This window comes from Polypterus senegalus, chromosome 7, assembly GCF_016835505.1.
Source record: "Polypterus senegalus isolate Bchr_013 chromosome 7, ASM1683550v1, whole genome shotgun sequence".
NCBI lineage: Eukaryota > Metazoa > Chordata > Cladistia > Polypteriformes > Polypteridae > Polypterus > Polypterus senegalus.
The window spans coordinates 44,702,395-44,720,175 of NC_053160.1; the positions used below are offsets into that span (position 1 = coordinate 44,702,395).

A 17,781-nucleotide genomic window follows, 5' to 3' on the forward strand; every position below is an offset into this window, starting at 1 on the left:
TTTATTTAATGTGGAACTTTTCATAAACACCAATGCAAAACAGGAATATCAAAAATACATATTACTACAAATGATGAAAAGGTTGATTAAGTGATTGGGTTTGACTGGAGTACGAATCTGTGACCTTGTGGCTTTCATTCCAGGTTCTGATGATTATTTTAATTGAGAAAAAGCAAAACTTAAAGACAAGTAATAAATAGCAGGCTAGACATCCAAGTTTGTAAATTCCTTTGAAATCTTTTTGATGCACACCATTAAAGTGATTTGTGTTATAGTTAACAGTTGAGGAGACTGGAAGACAGAAATGCAGACAGGGAAGTTGTTTCACATGGAGGCTAACCCATCTGGTTTCAACCATTCACCTTTTAAAACAGCTAATTATAGGGGAAAATAGCTGTAATAGAAGCTTAAAAATTCTAGGATCACGTAGTGCCTTTGGCTACAGAAAACATGCAAGGAACAGGATCTATAATAGACTACACAGCTAAAATGGATATACATTTTCAAATCAGGGAATATCAAGTTGCCACAAGTTGACAGCAGTCATGTGCCTTAGCCCAAATCTGTTCATTACACAAATGTGAGGAGATCCAGAACAGAGTTTATAAATCCTCAATCTGAGTATCTGAGATATTGAAAATTATAACAACAGGAAGAATAACCGAAGTGCAAAAATAAGACAACACAATGTTAATTTAGCAAAAGAAAAAAAACTACCATGCTATCCTGCAACTAATGCCTGAGTACCAAGAATGTCTCAGCAGAAAAATGAGCACCGAAATGCTCCAAACTGGAAAGACTATAAACTAATAGTAGATGTCAGACTTTCACTACAGAAATGTGAATGTATCCTTTTCAATCAGTTACCCACGGGGATTTTCAACTTCTGTTTTTCTCTTTCATTATAATAGAAGCTATGCAGGGGTTACCTGCTGTAAGTGATCACAAATAGAACTATGGACAGGTGTAAGACACACAGATATCTCAAACAGAGTAGCTGTATAATGACAATTTGTGTAATTTTATCAGTTTATGGTTCAATGGGTCCAGGACAGTAGTAACCAGACACAGTCTTGGTATACCACTGCAGCTGCCAGTTATTCCTCAAAAAAGTTTCTAACTCAGAGGCCAATCTATGACATGTCTTTTTGTAATCTCTTTCCTCTACCCGAAGCAGGCTCCAGTTTAAGATTAAAATTGTGTAAGAAATGTATTTGTTTATTTTAATTTATTTATTGCTGTTATACTGCTTTACTTGAGATATACAAGTATAGAAAAACATTCAGATATTGTTGTCATAGACTGTAGCACAAAGGAAAATCATTACTCATTTTTTTAGCTTTAGCATAGTTTTCATTAAAACTGAACAGACACAAAAGAAAACATGTTCTAGAATGTGTTTTTAAACAACAAAGCAAGTTATTTTTATTTAAAATTTTCTATTTTACATATTTGTTATTTTACACAGCATTCTGAAGTAATTTTTATTCTCAAAGACAATGTAAAAACTAAATCTCAAAGGTAACAATCTAGATAAGATGTAATCCTATCATAAACCACATTCTGGCACAGACGTTACTGCAGTACAGTATTTAAAATGACTGCACCTATCTAACTGTAGAAGCCCACATCATTACCATAATATAATGGTACTTAGGGGGCTTTTCCCCGCTTCGCTCGCTAACCCCCTTGGCCTGCGCTTACGCGCAAGCCACTTCACATCTCTGCCGCACGGGTATGTGGATTTCACTTTCACCAAACAACAAATCTTTTAATTCTCATGGATACGCTTCTTCATTGGGAAGAAACACTAGTTTTCCCCGATGACAACATGATTTAGATGATCCACAAGTCTCCGACTTAAAGTTTAAATCCAAACAATATATTCGATCTCTTTTCTTTGTTCCGTTATTTCACTGAGTAATAATTTCTGTTTGTTTGCGCTAATGTGATCTTTAGTATCATTTTTTTGCGACTTTTGAATTTTAGTACTTTTATTATCTCTAACCTGCTCTGCGTGTGTATCGCACCAACGTTTTTGAAACTCTTTATGACGTTCTACTTCGTCATCTACTCTTTGTCTTTTATTTCCTGCCACAGGTGTGGTTAAATCTTTTGGCACCAAGTCTCGTCTCGCAGGTTGTGAAAGTATCTCTATGAAAAAGTCACGTCTCATCCCAGGATTTTTTTATTATAATAGAGAGAAATAAACAAACAAGTAAAAGGCCAAGTTAATGTCACTAAATAATAAAACACAGGAAGAGGTTATAAATAAAAAGTGTTGATTACATTTTCTGGAAAGAGTATTTCTGAAGGAATAAAGAAAATGGTACAAACACTGAGGACTGTCATCTTTTAAATCATTTCTTGTCTGGTATTAGGTTTTGTAAATCAATATATAATAAGTTAGGTAATGTTTAGTGTAGTGACTTACACTAAAAGGCACTGAAATTGAATGCATTTGCTTTTAAAAATCTTTGGCAGTACTGCTCACAGAAGCAGATTCCTATTTTGGGAGTCCACAGTATACATTTAGTAATTTACTTTTCTATGGTCTTCAATTCCATTAGCATAAATAATAATGCTATGAATAGATTACACCAAATAATGATAAAAATATCTTTAACAGCTGTTTCTACACCAACATATTATCACTAAAAATAGCAAAATATTTTCAAAACCTCCTGTATGCCTGAAAAAAAAAAAAAAACTACATTTAAAACATGTTTCACATATATGAATAGAACTATTTTTGGATGCTTTTGTTACATTTTTCTTTCTGTCAAAATAAAATGTGCCTTGACCATTCCATAAAACATACTAATTGAAAAAAATATAATTTGTTTTTCATTAATTCATTAATTAATTATTTAATTGATTTGATATTTCATTCATCCATAAAAATGAATTCTGAGAAGGCTGGACTTACACAAATCACTCAAGGACATAAGCTTCCCACTATTTCTTTACCTCAGGAAGTAAGAAAAAAATGTGATAGAGCTTGAGCACAGTTGTTTACTAATTTGGCAAGTTACATCTTCCTCCGATTATGGCTAAGGCCTGCCTGGATGTTATGTATGCCATTAAGACAGCAGACATCACACAAATATCAGAATCATCAGAACCAATGTTCATAACATCGGATTCAAAATCATGTAGAAGAAAGGGAATAGGATGCAAACCAGCAAGTTTTATAATCTATCTTGGTCTCTCTCTGCTCCAAGTCTGCAGTGTTTTTTGTTCTCGGGTACAGTACTCCAGTTTTCCTCCCATAAATGAAGAACATGCATGTTAAGTTACAACAACTATAAGTTGCCCCATATTAGTGAGAGTGAGTGCTTCTATTAGCACAATCTGCAACAGATTGTCACACAATTCAATAGACAGGCTCCAGCTCCTTACAACCCAATTTAGATAAGAATGGATGATTTATCATTTTAACTGATTAACTATCTTACCTCATTCTCTGACCATTTTACCAAGTGACTACCACGGCAACAGTAGATTGAGCTGATCAGTCAAGACATACTCTTAACTCAGCAACTTGACCTCCCAGTGTGACCTGAGAGATGTAACCTACCCAGTCTGACTTCGGCCTGCTTGGTATATCAACACCCAAAAAGTATCCTAACTAAAGCCCCAAACCACAGTGGGGCCAACAACACAGTGCAGTATCCTTATTTTGGTTGTTGTAATTTCCACAACTCTTTTTTTTTTGTTATCGCCCAGAGCATATGACAATGCAGAAGCAGACTAAAAAATATCTGGCAGTTTTTCCTTAAGATTAATCTCTTACATAACCATTATAATGCAGTTCAAGGCACACAGTACTTTGACTGTTACACTGATCCATTTGTGAATTTCAGCATCACCTATACCCTCATTCATAAAACAGACCAAGTGGTACCTGAATTCCACCTTTTGGGATAGCTGCTGCCAGCTCATCCAGCAAATAACTCTTTTTTGTGACTGGATCAGGACACTGGGCTTCAAGTTTGTCCATTTTTCTTCCAAGCAAAGTCACAATCTGTTCTAATACAGACTGGAGTCAGATAAGGCAAAAAGGCAAAACTGAAACCTTCAGGTCCCCAAACTGTATACTTTCCAAGTTTTGACCAACTGTGCACCAAAATCTTTATTAGACAATAACTGCAACAAAGTAAAAAAGAAAATATGTAAGCAGAGGTTGATGGTTAATGCATCATGTCCTTATGGAAGCTAAAAAATATGCATTTGGTGTATGCAATGTTTGAGAGTCAGAGAGAAAATGTGAAAGAGAGACTGATCAGAATATATCAGGTAGATATTAACTGGATAAAATACAGGCCAACAATTTGTAAATATAAACTTATAGATGGATGGATCTGTTAGACAAAGCCAGCTGGTTTATTTGAAAGGTTAGAAAGATACATTTTGTTTACATATATTTTGGAAACAGATTGCCAATATAGCTTCAGATACTCTTGCACCCATCACTACGTCTCAGACTATGAAACCTGATGAAGGTGCCAAACTGGAAGTAAAAAAATAGTATAGTGATATTCAGTATGGTATAGTAATTACGGCAAACAAATGCCAAGATTACATCTCCAGAACTGAATAATATACTATAAATGGTCATCTTAAGCTTGTTCAACACACAAATGTGAGCTAGCCACACAACAAGAAGTGAGACCAATACCACTAGAAAGGGTTGAAAGCAAAAGCATGAAAAAACAACATGGTGTCATTCTACATTAATCTGCCCTTGGTTCTGCTTTGTATTTATTTACAGTTTTGTCTTGATCTTATTTTAGTGCATGGGATGCTATTTTATTCTTGCATTTGACTGGTTTTCTTGAATCACACTTTCCAACTAGTCTTCTGAGAAGCATTCTTTTATCTGATCTTCATCTCTAATATGAGGTGGAAAGTTACTAATACGTGGCAACTATCTACAACACCAAGGTGTATTTTAATGTAATTTGCTCAGTGCTATACTAAATATCAAGTCGAAACACGACAGCTTTTCATATGAAAACTTTTGGACTTTGAACATGTGATTGAACACAAGAATTAAAAGACACAATTTACAAGTGACAGGTGGAGAAATAAAGTGCTATTTAAATTAAAAAGTATATAAATTATACATACCAATCAAAGTTTCTTTTAGGAAACTAGTAGCAGGAACAATTTAGGAATTTAAGGAAAGACCAACATTTTTTTAATCACATCTTTAACGGTCATCTTCTACATTCACAGGAAATGTGACAAAGCAGTACCTTTTATTTTACTTACCTACAGATAAAATACATCCAATTTAGAAGCTATGCAACATCACTGCATTAAAACTCAGAAATAAAAAAACACTGACACAAAATTTACAAAGAATGTTACAGACATGTTTGGGAGTGGTGCGTGTAAAATTTTTTTTACATTACTGCAATAGTCACAACATCAATAGCATATCAGTAGCAGGTCAGGTTGAAAATAAGGCAGAGTGGTCAATACCGCCTACATTTTTAATCTACCTCATGCTGCCCTGTCAAAATATGTGTCATTACTTTTCCATTAGAGCCATCTCTGTCAGCAAGGCAATGCTCAGGATAACAAACACCAAGGCAATAAAAAACAGTACACTTTATTACATTTGATGGGTTTACGAAGGGCAAGACAGCAGTACTGATGACAATCCAGAATGCAGTTTGGGAAAAAACAAACAAAAAAAAAAAACACCACTGCTATTACTTAGAGCCACTACATATCTAAATGTTCATTTTAATTTTCAAAAATTATTTTATCTATATAAATGTCACTCTTTGCTTATGCTTTTAAGCCAAGTTCTACATGCACACTCAGTTTAAAACTTTAGATTTTAGAATGTAATTAACTTAATTAACAATTCAGCAACACAGTGGATAATTCAAGAAATTGAAGTTTTGCTTGTTAAATAGATCTTTGCTCTGGCTTATTGTTTTAATGCAGTTTTTAATCTTCTGGGGAGACTTGATAACAGCGTTACATAAGTTACGGCTTTATCACATAGATATATATCATATGCAGAAAACATCTAGCACATTTAAAATTCTGAGCAATTCTAAACAAACTTCAGTCCGCTAAGTATATATGTAGTCTTCACAATAACAAGGTACTTCATTCTTGGCAATGGGCTGATTCTTTGTTCAGTATTCCAGGTTGAGCTCTTTTAATGAATCTTAAAGAAAACCGTAACGCCTGAACACAAAAAAATGATATTGTAAAAAATATATTCTCTCTATTTTTCCACCCAATATTACTCAAGATATGTATATTTTGTTTTGAATAATTTTGGTAATGGGTATTCATATATAACAAGCGGATATGTAATCCTCAACAAATGTTTGATCAACCTATACTATTAAAGTCATAATAATAAATGTAATGTCACTGAAAAATACTTCCAGTTTGACAAAGCAAACCATTAATGTTTGGTTGAAACTATATACCTTCACATAGATAGCTAAAAGAAAACAAAAGTTAATTCTCAGTTAATCCATTGTGAAATGCTATGTACTTCCTAACAAGTGCACACAACTATTTTAATCTATTTTTCTTTATAATAAGTATTCTTACATGCAATGTGTAAAGCTAAATGTACCAGCTGCTAACATTCATTTTCTAGCGAGGCAAATACAAACATCTGAAGGAGGGAACAGGTAAACACAGTTTTGTTCTGTTTGTTTTGCCAATCCCCTACCCATTATGGCTCCTACCCTCCCACAAAATTCTTTCCAGGCACAATCACTTATAAAACACTGCAAGGAATGTGAGCCCTGAAGGTCTAATGACAAACCTGTATTTACTGATGTGATTTGGGCTGAATGACAATGCTGAAGTAAAGCCAGGAGACTGTGTGCTTGGGGAAAAAATGAACACTGCATTTCTGTTTGACAAATAACAGTTCAATACCTTTGCAGGAAATATCAGTGGGAGGTGACAATACATCTTAACAAAATAATCTGCATCTATGCTTTTAATTAAAAAACACTATGCAAGTTATTTCTTGCTTCAAGGCAAAGTCATGTGATTCAAGGGCATTCAATTTAGACTCGTTATGCTATTCAGTCCTCCTTCTTGTAATCATTTATTTAATGTAACATTTCAGATTTTTTTCAGTTATATGCCTTTAGAATTGGTTTGTGCAATTTAGAAAGAGATATATATCTTCAATTAATTATTTTCTAATTAAAAATAACTACAGAGGGTTGCTTTCTCCTAATTATAGCTACATTATTGTGCTGCACAGATGTGATAGCTGATGTTTCAGAAATTAGCAACTCTTCCCAGTTCAACCATATAAAAGTACAAAAAAAGAGATGGAAAAACAAAAGTATGCAGAGTCTATTGTGAAACATTATACCAGGTTTGTCTGCTTCATATATATAAAAAAAAGACAAACTAAGATTACTTGTTCCAACAAACTGCTATACTGCATAGCCTTTCAATGAATACTCTAACCACAACTGAACATGCCAATTGTGCCCAACAATGCATCCACCTAATTGCCCACCATACAATTAGATACAAGCAGATAAATAGTGTAAATGTACTGAAAGTGCACTATATGTGAGTGATAAATTGCAGGGACTACTTAAAGCATTCAATATATACTTGTAAGATATACAGAATGATAATGCAAATTTGTATGACTTTTATCAAATAAAGTGTGCAAAATTATTAGGTGTTTTTCCCCCATACTACTGATATTTATTGTTGTGTTTTGAAGCATATCAAAGGATAAATAAAATCTGATATCTGAACAAATTAAGTAAAATGTCAGCATGGCCTTTAATTTGTGGATTACAAGAAAAATACAACAAAGGGTTGAGGCGAAACAATTCATTCAATTTAAGAATTTTTTGAAGTAAAATATCAATTACTAAAATTAGAATTTTGGTAACAGTACTAATGATCTGTGATGTTTTTTTCTAGTTTATCATCACTAGATTGTTTAAAAATGAAGGCTACTCAGCAGTGGAGCCTACAGCAGCTTATCACAATATGGAGGCCAGAATGAGTTAAGTACTTTGAGGATCCACATTTGCTGTAGTTTTATTCCCAAGCAACTCCACTCCCAGATGAAGGTCACTTTTTCCAGGTGTTAACATTACTCATAAGCCCCTATCATTTCCTTTGAAGAACGAAACTCAATGCTCCTGATTGTGTTAAAACATGCTTGCAGTTCCACCTGCCCGCCTTCCCACCCCTTTTTCATTGCCTCAATTACAAAGGAGCCACTAAAATACCAGACAAGAACACAAAGCAGTTTTAACTCTGTTCTTAACAACTTACACATAAGGGAAATTAAAGACATCTGAAGTCTTCCTATACTTTAAACATTTTGAAAGTTGCCATCTTTTACAAAACTTTTTAAACGTTTTGGACAACATTTTAATTACAACGTATTTTAAGGTAATACCTCTCTGCAGGAGAGAAAAGTATGTATAATGATTTTTACCTGCATTTTTCAATTTAATTATAGTGTTATTTTAGACTGCATTTAAATCAACTCACTTCTTTGTTACCACTTAGTCAGAATTCATTAAAGTAATTAAGAAAAAACTTTATAGTACTATAAAAATATTTTTAGGAAAATTCATTTGTTATGTATTATATATTCCTTATGTAACAGAGATAAGAAATGTTCAACATTCTTATTTCTTTAAGTACTGTTGGTAAATAAGCACAATACACAAAAAACAACTAATGGCAATTAATGCCTAGCTTTGTATGCATTTCTTTTTTAATAGTGCTTGTATATTCAGATAAACTATATGGACAGAAATATTAAAATATTGTTGCTGTCTAATGCACAAAATCTGCTCTCTCCAAGTCTAGTGTCATGCAGATATAATTAACTGATTTTTGAAGTGTGAAAAAACACTGCAGAACATAAAATAAGTCTTATTTAATTACCGGGGTGGGCAAAAGTAGGTTTACAGTTGTTTGTATGGAAAACAACTTGCAGGTTATGATTGCTACACTCAAACACAATTTAATAATACTAATAAGGCAAATAAGAAGACAAATAACACAAATAAATAATACAATAATGAATAATACAAGAATAAACTGTATGTTTCGCATTCTCACAAGTGTAAACCTACTTTTGCCCACTCCTGTATAACTGTATGCATGATATGTCCCATGGGATGTGGCAACTGTTCCAGCAATCTCAGTATTTTACTTTACAGTATATGGAAACACTTACATAAAGTGATTTACAGAGGCAACAAGAAAGAACACCATTCAAACCAGCAAAACACATTGCAATAAAAAATATTCAAAATGATCAAGATTAAGCAGCTTTGTCGAAAATACAGGTCATGTATGCATAGAGAATAAAGCAAGGAAATAAACCATGGAAAGTCTAATAAAAATACAATGAATCAAATGTGCATAGCTGCCCAAGGATCACACTATATGCCTCCATGTTAATATTTCCGTGTTTTTTTTTTCAGAAATTAAATGATTCTAAATATTGTGAGGGAAAACAAGTTACTTGAAGCTGCTAAACCAAGAATATTATGGAGCAAATAAAATGCTTCATATTGTTCAGATTTTACATTTATTCTTGCAGATACTGTAATTATCTGGTTAAACACGGAGCATATCACAATGAAAAACAAAGCTCAATTTTTTTCTATAATACAAAACTTTAGTTTAAGTGACATGATCAAGCATATCTTTCCCATGTTAACATTCACAAAGTCAGCAGGAGTGCATTATTTATGAGGAGCACAGTCTGAAGCAAATGTTAAATCTAATAATCTTGACTGGTAGTGCATCAGACTAGAGCCGTTGGCTTCGGTGACAGTATAATTATGTGCCAGTACATTATTTATAAGGCAATCCTTGCTTGCTTACAATTGCATAAAAGTCAAACTCACTTGCTAGCAGTTACTACAGCAAGCCAGCTTAAACAAGAAATATGCTATAGACAATCAAGTCAAAACAGATAAAAAGAGTTTTCACATACCGCAAAGACTGACCCTCGATAGACACAGGCACCTGAAGAAGAAAAAAAAAAAAATAGGACAAGATAAGATTAAATCTTTAAACGTCACACTGTTTAGAGGCCTACTCAGATTTCTATAGTTGATTAATTAAACACTGAAATATATTGGTTAACAACACAACTGAAAACAATGTGTTTACAAAGAAAAAGTGCCAATAAATTTCATATTAATATGATGATAAAAACTAAACCACTCAAGCATTGATCTACATCTTGACATTGCATATGTATTGGAAAACCGCATATTCACATTGTTTAAGAAGGAAATAAAGCAAAAAGCTAAACATTGTTATGACATTCAGCCTTTTTAAAAGGAGAGCCACTCTGCTCTGCACTCCACCACTCATCTTCTTCTGTTGCGAAATTTTAGGCCGGGGTATGGATTCACCTAGGAAAGTCATCATCAAGCTCCGTTACTGACATTACTGAATGTTGATTTCCAGCTGTTAGGCAGCGTCATATGGTCCCAGCTGCTTCGTCCTCTTGTCTGCTCATGCACAACACTTGGCTCGGTCTCACTCTGCTTACCCAGGGTCAGAGGCAACCCATACGCCACTCTTTCCCCCAGCTCTGTGAGCTGAACCAAGGCTAGGTCCACATCCAAGACTCACTGTCAACTACGCATCAATGTAGATGGAAACAGGAGATGTGCTCAAAGTGGTCTCTCGGTGTGGGCACATTCCCCATCCCCCACTACCACTTGTTGCCAGGTTTTCCAGATAACACAGAGTTGTCATTCTTGCCTCACCACTCCACAGTCTGCATTACATTCAGATGTTCTTCCAACATATTTACAGATTTATTTGAGTGAATGTATGAATTTACCCACTCAAACACAATGTTCTTTTATTACCATATCCTCAGCAACAGCAACTCATTATGTATTAAAAATATAGATAATTGGTGTGTGGTGCTTCAATCTGATCAATCACACGCTCTTGTCTTTTAAATTTTCTGAGTATTTTTTTTTAATCATATATGCACTCGACACATCACAGACACTGTGACATGCAGGTGGGCTTGGCTCTTTCAAAAAAAATCTAAGACTTTTATTAAAAGTACAATGCAACATAATCGGTTCTCTTCAGTTTTATTATTATTTGTACAAAATACAATGAAACTCTTACATACTCTTTTCATTATGCTGTCACTTGCCGTGAATTTCACTCCGTAGGATATGTAAAATAACAATACAGATTTTAGTAATGGGTGAAAAATAAGCAATATTTAGGAAAAAATAATCACATGATTTCAACACACATCTGTTTCATATTATAAGCCATGACAGAATGTCATTTCTGAAGAAACAGAATTGAAGAAGAAAAAGTAGGATTGTAAATAGAATATAGCTTGGCGCTGGGGACTTGTTGGGGCTGCGATAACTCCACAGCTGTGAACAGACAAGCGGACAGGAAAATCTTACCTCAAGGAAACTTTGATAAAATAATTATTTCTCATAAATGTTGAAGGCATATTTTCTTAAAGTGAAACAATTGTTGCTTAAAAGTGGATGTATTTTGTAAGTTGTAATCACATATGGACCCTGGTACCCTGTAGCCCCACTGTAAGCTGCAAGATCACACAAGGTATTTTAAAATACATAAAAATAAACTAGCCACCCTACCTGTTAAAAGGCAAGTAATAGAATAACTGAAAAAATATCTGCTATCCCTATGTGTATGTTCAGTGCCTTTCTGCTGTACTTTTGTGTATCTGATTCCATGCATATTAAGTAATTCCCACAAATTCTAACTTTTAATTCATGAAGTTCCTGCACATAATTATTTGGGAAGTATTTTTCCCTGTTTGTCGCAAAAATATTCAATGTCTTTTTAAAATCAATATTTTATAATTGTGCCTAATTTGTTACTTATATATATATATATATATATATATATATATATATATATATTCATTGTTTACATTTTGTTAATCTCACATACACTAGATATTACCTGTTGAAGTTGGTCTTGACTGGAGCATGAAACTGTGGAATTCAGCTGTTTAGCGAGTCAAGGATGTGGCACACAATGCCCTTTGTTAAATCTAACATTTAGAAGAAACTCTACTAAACTCTCTTAAATTGAAGGATAAAAACAGACTTAATTATATTTTGGTGCCAAAAAAAAGAAAAGTCCAGAAATTTACTTTGATGGTTTAGTTAATTCGCATTCAATTTTGCTCCTTTTTGACAAACCAACTGCTGCCAATCTGTGTTTTCATTGAGACATGTAATTGTCATTTCTTTAAAATGTATATGGAGGGCTCACTGATTCTAAATCTGAAAATTTAATTCAGGGATGTACACAAACAATTAAGAAAGAATACTCGGGGATACCTTTCAAGAAAACCAGTGGTAGAAGTACTTAGGATAAGAACTTTGTAGGATGCCTTTCCCTAGTTTATCTTTATTTTCTCTTATGGACTTTTAGAAACTTTCATTGGTTTTGGCAACAGTTTATGGTAATCTCAAAGAAAATGTGTTATATTCAATTGCAAACTAACAAACATAGTCATTTTCAAACCTGCTTATTCCAGTTCAGGGGAGCAGGAAGAAAAAGCCTATCATGACAGCAATAGGCACAAAGCAGGAAAAAGGCATGCACAGGGTTCACTTACTCCCACTTGCACTGGGAATATTTAACCAGACTTGCATTGCTTTGAGAATGTAGGATGATAACTAGAGTTCCCTGAAGAACACAGCTTAGGCACATGGAGAACATGCACACTCCATGCAGACAATCAGGTGTTGGATTTTAACGTAGTGTGCTGGATGTGTTAAGTGCAAGTGCTAATCATTGTGCACTACTGTGCCACCTAAACTATGCATAGGTTAACTATATTATAATTAAATATGTCAAATTTCTTAAAATAATTACATTCTCACTTACAACCTTACTGCAAAACTGTCTTAAACCTACAGAAAAGTACACTCTATCAGGAAAAACAGTAGGGTATGGATGAAAAAATACATTTTTTTTCTTAGCACATTTTATTTCACATTTTGTTTTGTATTATTCTGCTGATGCAATTTTTCCATAGCAAGTCTGGCTTTTTGGCTAAATATGAGTGGAAATCTGTACATCCAAAATAAAATGATTATTTATTTAAAGTTAAAATGGCATAAATAACAAATCATTTGACAGATTAGATAATAACTTTATGTATTCAAAATTGTACAAACTATAAAGTAAAACATCAAAGAATAAGTTATGACATTGATATTATATTTCAGGTATTTTTTAAAGTGCTTTTAAACTGTTGTTTATTTTTTTACCCACAACACAGAGACTGAAATCCCTTCTGAATTAAATTTCCCCCTCAATTTCAAAAATGAATTTCAAACCTTGTCATTGATTCAGTACCATCATTTAATTAAAACATTCAGGGGCTATAGAAATTCAACAGAATGGTATATGTCTGATTGTTTATGTTCAGATATGATTTATGCTGCCACAGGAAAAAAACAACCACCATAAACTATTTATAGTACTTTTTAAATATGAGACAATGTTTTTCGTAAACTTCAAACTAGCTGTGGGGTTGTGACTGAGATTTCTTTCAGGTTCAAACATCAGCTATTCTGTTATTTTTGAATGCTGAATGAAAAACAAGACTTGAATCTAAAACACTTGACATGAAGACATATAGCATTTTCTTGATGAAGTGGAAATAATTTTTAAAACGTGCATTATTTTACTTATTTGAAATAGTAAGGTATATAGTAACTATGGCTAGACAGGGATAACTGTGATATTGATAGCACATTGGTTAAAAAAGTGCTTGGAGTCAACTACCTGAAAACACTTTGTTATGACCGCATTCCAGTGGAGAGAAGGAATCACAGATGTAGAAATTAATCCAAGTCTGCATTGCTTCAAAAGTGTCCCAGACTGCAATTCCCAGGAAGCTCTTAAATCACCACAGACATGTCCACTTTTGTTCCAGTTTCCAGTTCAACCAGCAGAATTTATAAAGTGGTAGCTCAACAAAGACTAAGGGTGTATCTTTCAATGTAACCAGCAGAATTTATAAAATGGCAGCAAGATGTCTGAAAGATTTTTTTTTTGATCGCATACAGTTTCAAGAGGCACCCCAGTTACACAAATTTACAAAGATGTTGTTTTTATGTTAGCATAAAAACATTAAATATTCTACATAATGATTTGCCCAGTAATCTTTAACACAGTTAAAAAGATATGTACTAGAATGTAGCTAAAGTGCTGGTGCACTCCGTAAAGGATGCAATATAAAACGAAAATTGACTGGTATTACAATTCAAAGCAGTGCATGAGCAGGTATATGCAAATACAATTTTTAAACTTGTTTTCAATTGAATGAGGCAAAAGAAGTAGAGTATACACAGTTGTACAGTTCTCCCCTTAAAATACACCTTTCCAAACCAGGTCTCTGGTGAAGATTTCCCAACCCCAAAAGGGAAAATGTTATGGTCACAACAGAAAAAGTTCTAGAAAGTCACAAAAGCTTTTATTTTACAGAGAAATAAGGAAATTAAGGGTTTCTTCAGACACAATTCTAAAGGTATAGTCAGTGTCTAGGCAAGATGTCAGTGCACACAATTCATAAGAAAACCAATTGACTTAGCTGAAAAGAGAATGCAAAAACATAAGTAAAAAACAAAGCCAAAAGTTCAATATCCATACCTAATAATCCTTTTCCAAAATTGCATACAAATAAATGTACCTCGCTTTTTTGAATATAATCCCAAAGCTACAATAGTGACTGCTGCACACCACCACCTTAAACAGCAATGAAGCAATCACGGTTGTGATGTCACATGTCACCCCCACATAACTGCCAACGGCCATTTTTGCCATACATAATATGGTTCTGGATGTAAAAAAAACTCTACGAAATGATGTCACACATATAACAGACAAACACACAAAATTCGAAACATATAGTAAATATAAACAAACTCATACACATAAGTTAGAGACAATAATATTTATAATCCTTATGTGTACAAATACAATGCTGCTACACTCTGGGGAGTCTGAGATTCTCTCTTTCTGATAACTATCTTTCAAAAAAAATCCAATGTTACTGGCACTTTTCAGATGCAACCTTTTATGCCTGTGTAATGAGCTCCACTATCTAAGTGGAAACAAAGCTCTGCAAGCAAAAAAAAAAAAAATAAAACTGCACTTTGTGGACTTTATGGTGCTCTATTCAGGCTTAAACACAACCAACAAAAAGAAGAAACACAAAACATGAATGCAAAAGGAAATAGGAACTGATTTTTTTGTTAGTTTATTTGTTTCTTACATTGACATCTTTTTTACAGACTTGTATGTCAAGTGTGTGTAATAAGTCAGTCTACCTCTTTAACAGAATTACCCAGAATACTGTGTGGTTCAACCCAATTGTGTTCACACTTCCTGTTTGCATTGACACATCAATGAAGCATGTCTTGTGACATGTTTGCTTGGCAGCATGAACAAGCAAGCAATTAAGTGAAAGAAAATTAAACTATACTTTTACAGGTTCAAGAGGGGTAAACACTGTTAACAAGCATTTTGATGGGGAGTGGCATGTGTGCTTTAATTATATTTATCAGTAATACATTTGTCATTTGTTGAAAAGTAAGTTTCCCTCTGAAAAGTACAGTATATACAAATACATTCAGAAACCATCTGAATTTTCACTTATACTGTGATAACGATTTTAGTCCATAGCGCCCACTCCTATCACCACGTGCACTACTACATCATCTACCAACAGGAAAACTAACATTATTCAAGGAAGTAGCATGTAGTGCAACAGTGTCATACCACATTTGGTAGAAAGCTACCTTTGCAGGAACATGTGCTTGGAAAACGCAACCAGCACCATGTACATCTCTACCTCTAGGGCTTTATTTTATAAACAACGCATAAGGTCCCAGACCCAACACTTGTCACTTAAATTTACTCTGTTTCCTGAACTGTGTGTGTGTGTTTGGTTTTTCTCCTTTTGTTAAATAGGTGTTAATATTTGAATGTTATGTTAAAAAAATCACTTCTCTAGCAAATAGTCATGAGCACACCCACACCCACTTCATTATCAGCCAAACCAATAGATATTTAGTCCAGTACACACATCTCTGCTCACTGCCAGCTGTCTCTAGTTGAGTGGTGTCTCTCCTGATCCTAGAATATATGTGAACAATAGTAGAATACATATCACCAACTCAAGCTCAGCTTATAAAACAATAAGCCTGACCAGTGCTGGTACTACATTGTTTTGTCCCCTAGACCAAGCTTTTTAGTGTGCCAACTGACTGTTCGGTAGCTGACCCGTTCAGCTGGGTTTCCCCCACCATTGTGATCTGAGCTCTAGGCAAATGCCTAATTCGCCTTAACGGTAGTGCCAGCCCCAAATATGACTCAATGACTAAATAACATGTAAATAAAGTGAGAAGGCAGAAATTAATCCAAATGCATGATGAAATATATACACACTGCTTTCCTGAATACCCTATTTCATCCCATTTTTCAAAATCTTTCCATAGCAAAATAATTTTATATAAAACTGTTCCAATTTCATGAATAATAAATATACTATGAGTCACCTTTAACAAAAACATATTACATGTCTTCAAAGTTATAGTTGTACAAAGATACAGGAGATGTTTGGTGGTAGTTACTAGTTTTAAATGTATGTTTGGCATCTTTCAAGTCAAAGTTATTTCTTCATATTTGCCACATGAAATCTTGTTCCAAAATGAAGTATTTTTTATAAATTTTAAAATATACCTTGCCTGTTCTTGCAGAATGCTCTTTTAATTTCAGCTTAAGAAAATATGCCTTCCACATTTCTGTGACATGCTTGCAAAAACAAAAGTAAACGGGAAGTACTAAATTTTATTACATATTGTTGGTACTATTTTATTGACTTAAGGATACTTTCCTGTTTAATTTGTCTGCTCACAGTAACCATTGTCGCTGGAGACTGACTATAGCATCGCTGTAGCTTTATGCTGTGTATTTTCCTCCTTTCACCTCTTCCATTATATTTCATCAGCACATATATTTGCCATGGCTTGTAACAAATAATGCTTTGCACAAAAGTGTGTACAGTGTACGATATACTGTACAGGCAAAGCTGCCAGTACACCATGAAATCACACCATGAAATCATCAAATTTGAGTACACATCTGTTGTCAAAGCACTGCGACTGTAAATGATTCAAAATGGCAACATATGCATTCTCGTATTTTTTTTTCTTATGGTATGCATATTTAAATCAAGTTTTTTCATAGGCGATGCTGGTGCACATACTGCATTACATATAGACATAGTGGTTTGATGGTAGGGGCACACTTAAATTATAGGATTCATTTTTTCCAAATCAATGCTTCATATATAGTCATGTTCCACATTGTATAAGTCCTTCCTTCTGCCCCTTTGGTGCAATCTCGTATGTGTGTCAGCATCAAGCAAAGTAAACAATATGGTGTGTAATGAATGTGCCATCTTCTATCAATCTACTGATCACCTGCAGCTATAGAAAAGTATATTAAAAGCATATTTTTAAAACTGATGATTTACATGTACTCAAAGAGAATCATAAGGTACGTATGAAAACAACAACTTTATGTCTTAATGCGCGTTAGTATATCAAGGGTTATATCATAAAAAGGAGTGCATCTGTGTTTTTTTTATTATTTCTTAACGAGCTGGAAAACTATCAATATTTCATGAGTCAAGGTCAAGTGTCAAGAGAGGGACTAATAAGCCAG

At 33.9% G+C, this 17,781-nt stretch overlaps 1 protein-coding gene across 2 annotated transcripts in view; it reads right to left on the bottom strand.

Annotated features, from left to right (window-relative positions):
* The window catches only part of fras1 (Fraser extracellular matrix complex subunit 1), a 304,511-nt gene that overhangs the window by 263,962 nt on the left and 22,768 nt on the right, over window positions 1-17,781 (bottom strand). For both annotated transcript variants that reach the window (XM_039758545.1, XM_039758544.1), the window contains exon 2: window positions 9,998-10,029. In XM_039758545.1, the coding sequence (XP_039614479.1) occupies window positions 9,998-10,029 (32 nt within the window). The remainder of the gene's footprint in view (window positions 1-9,997; window positions 10,030-17,781) is intronic.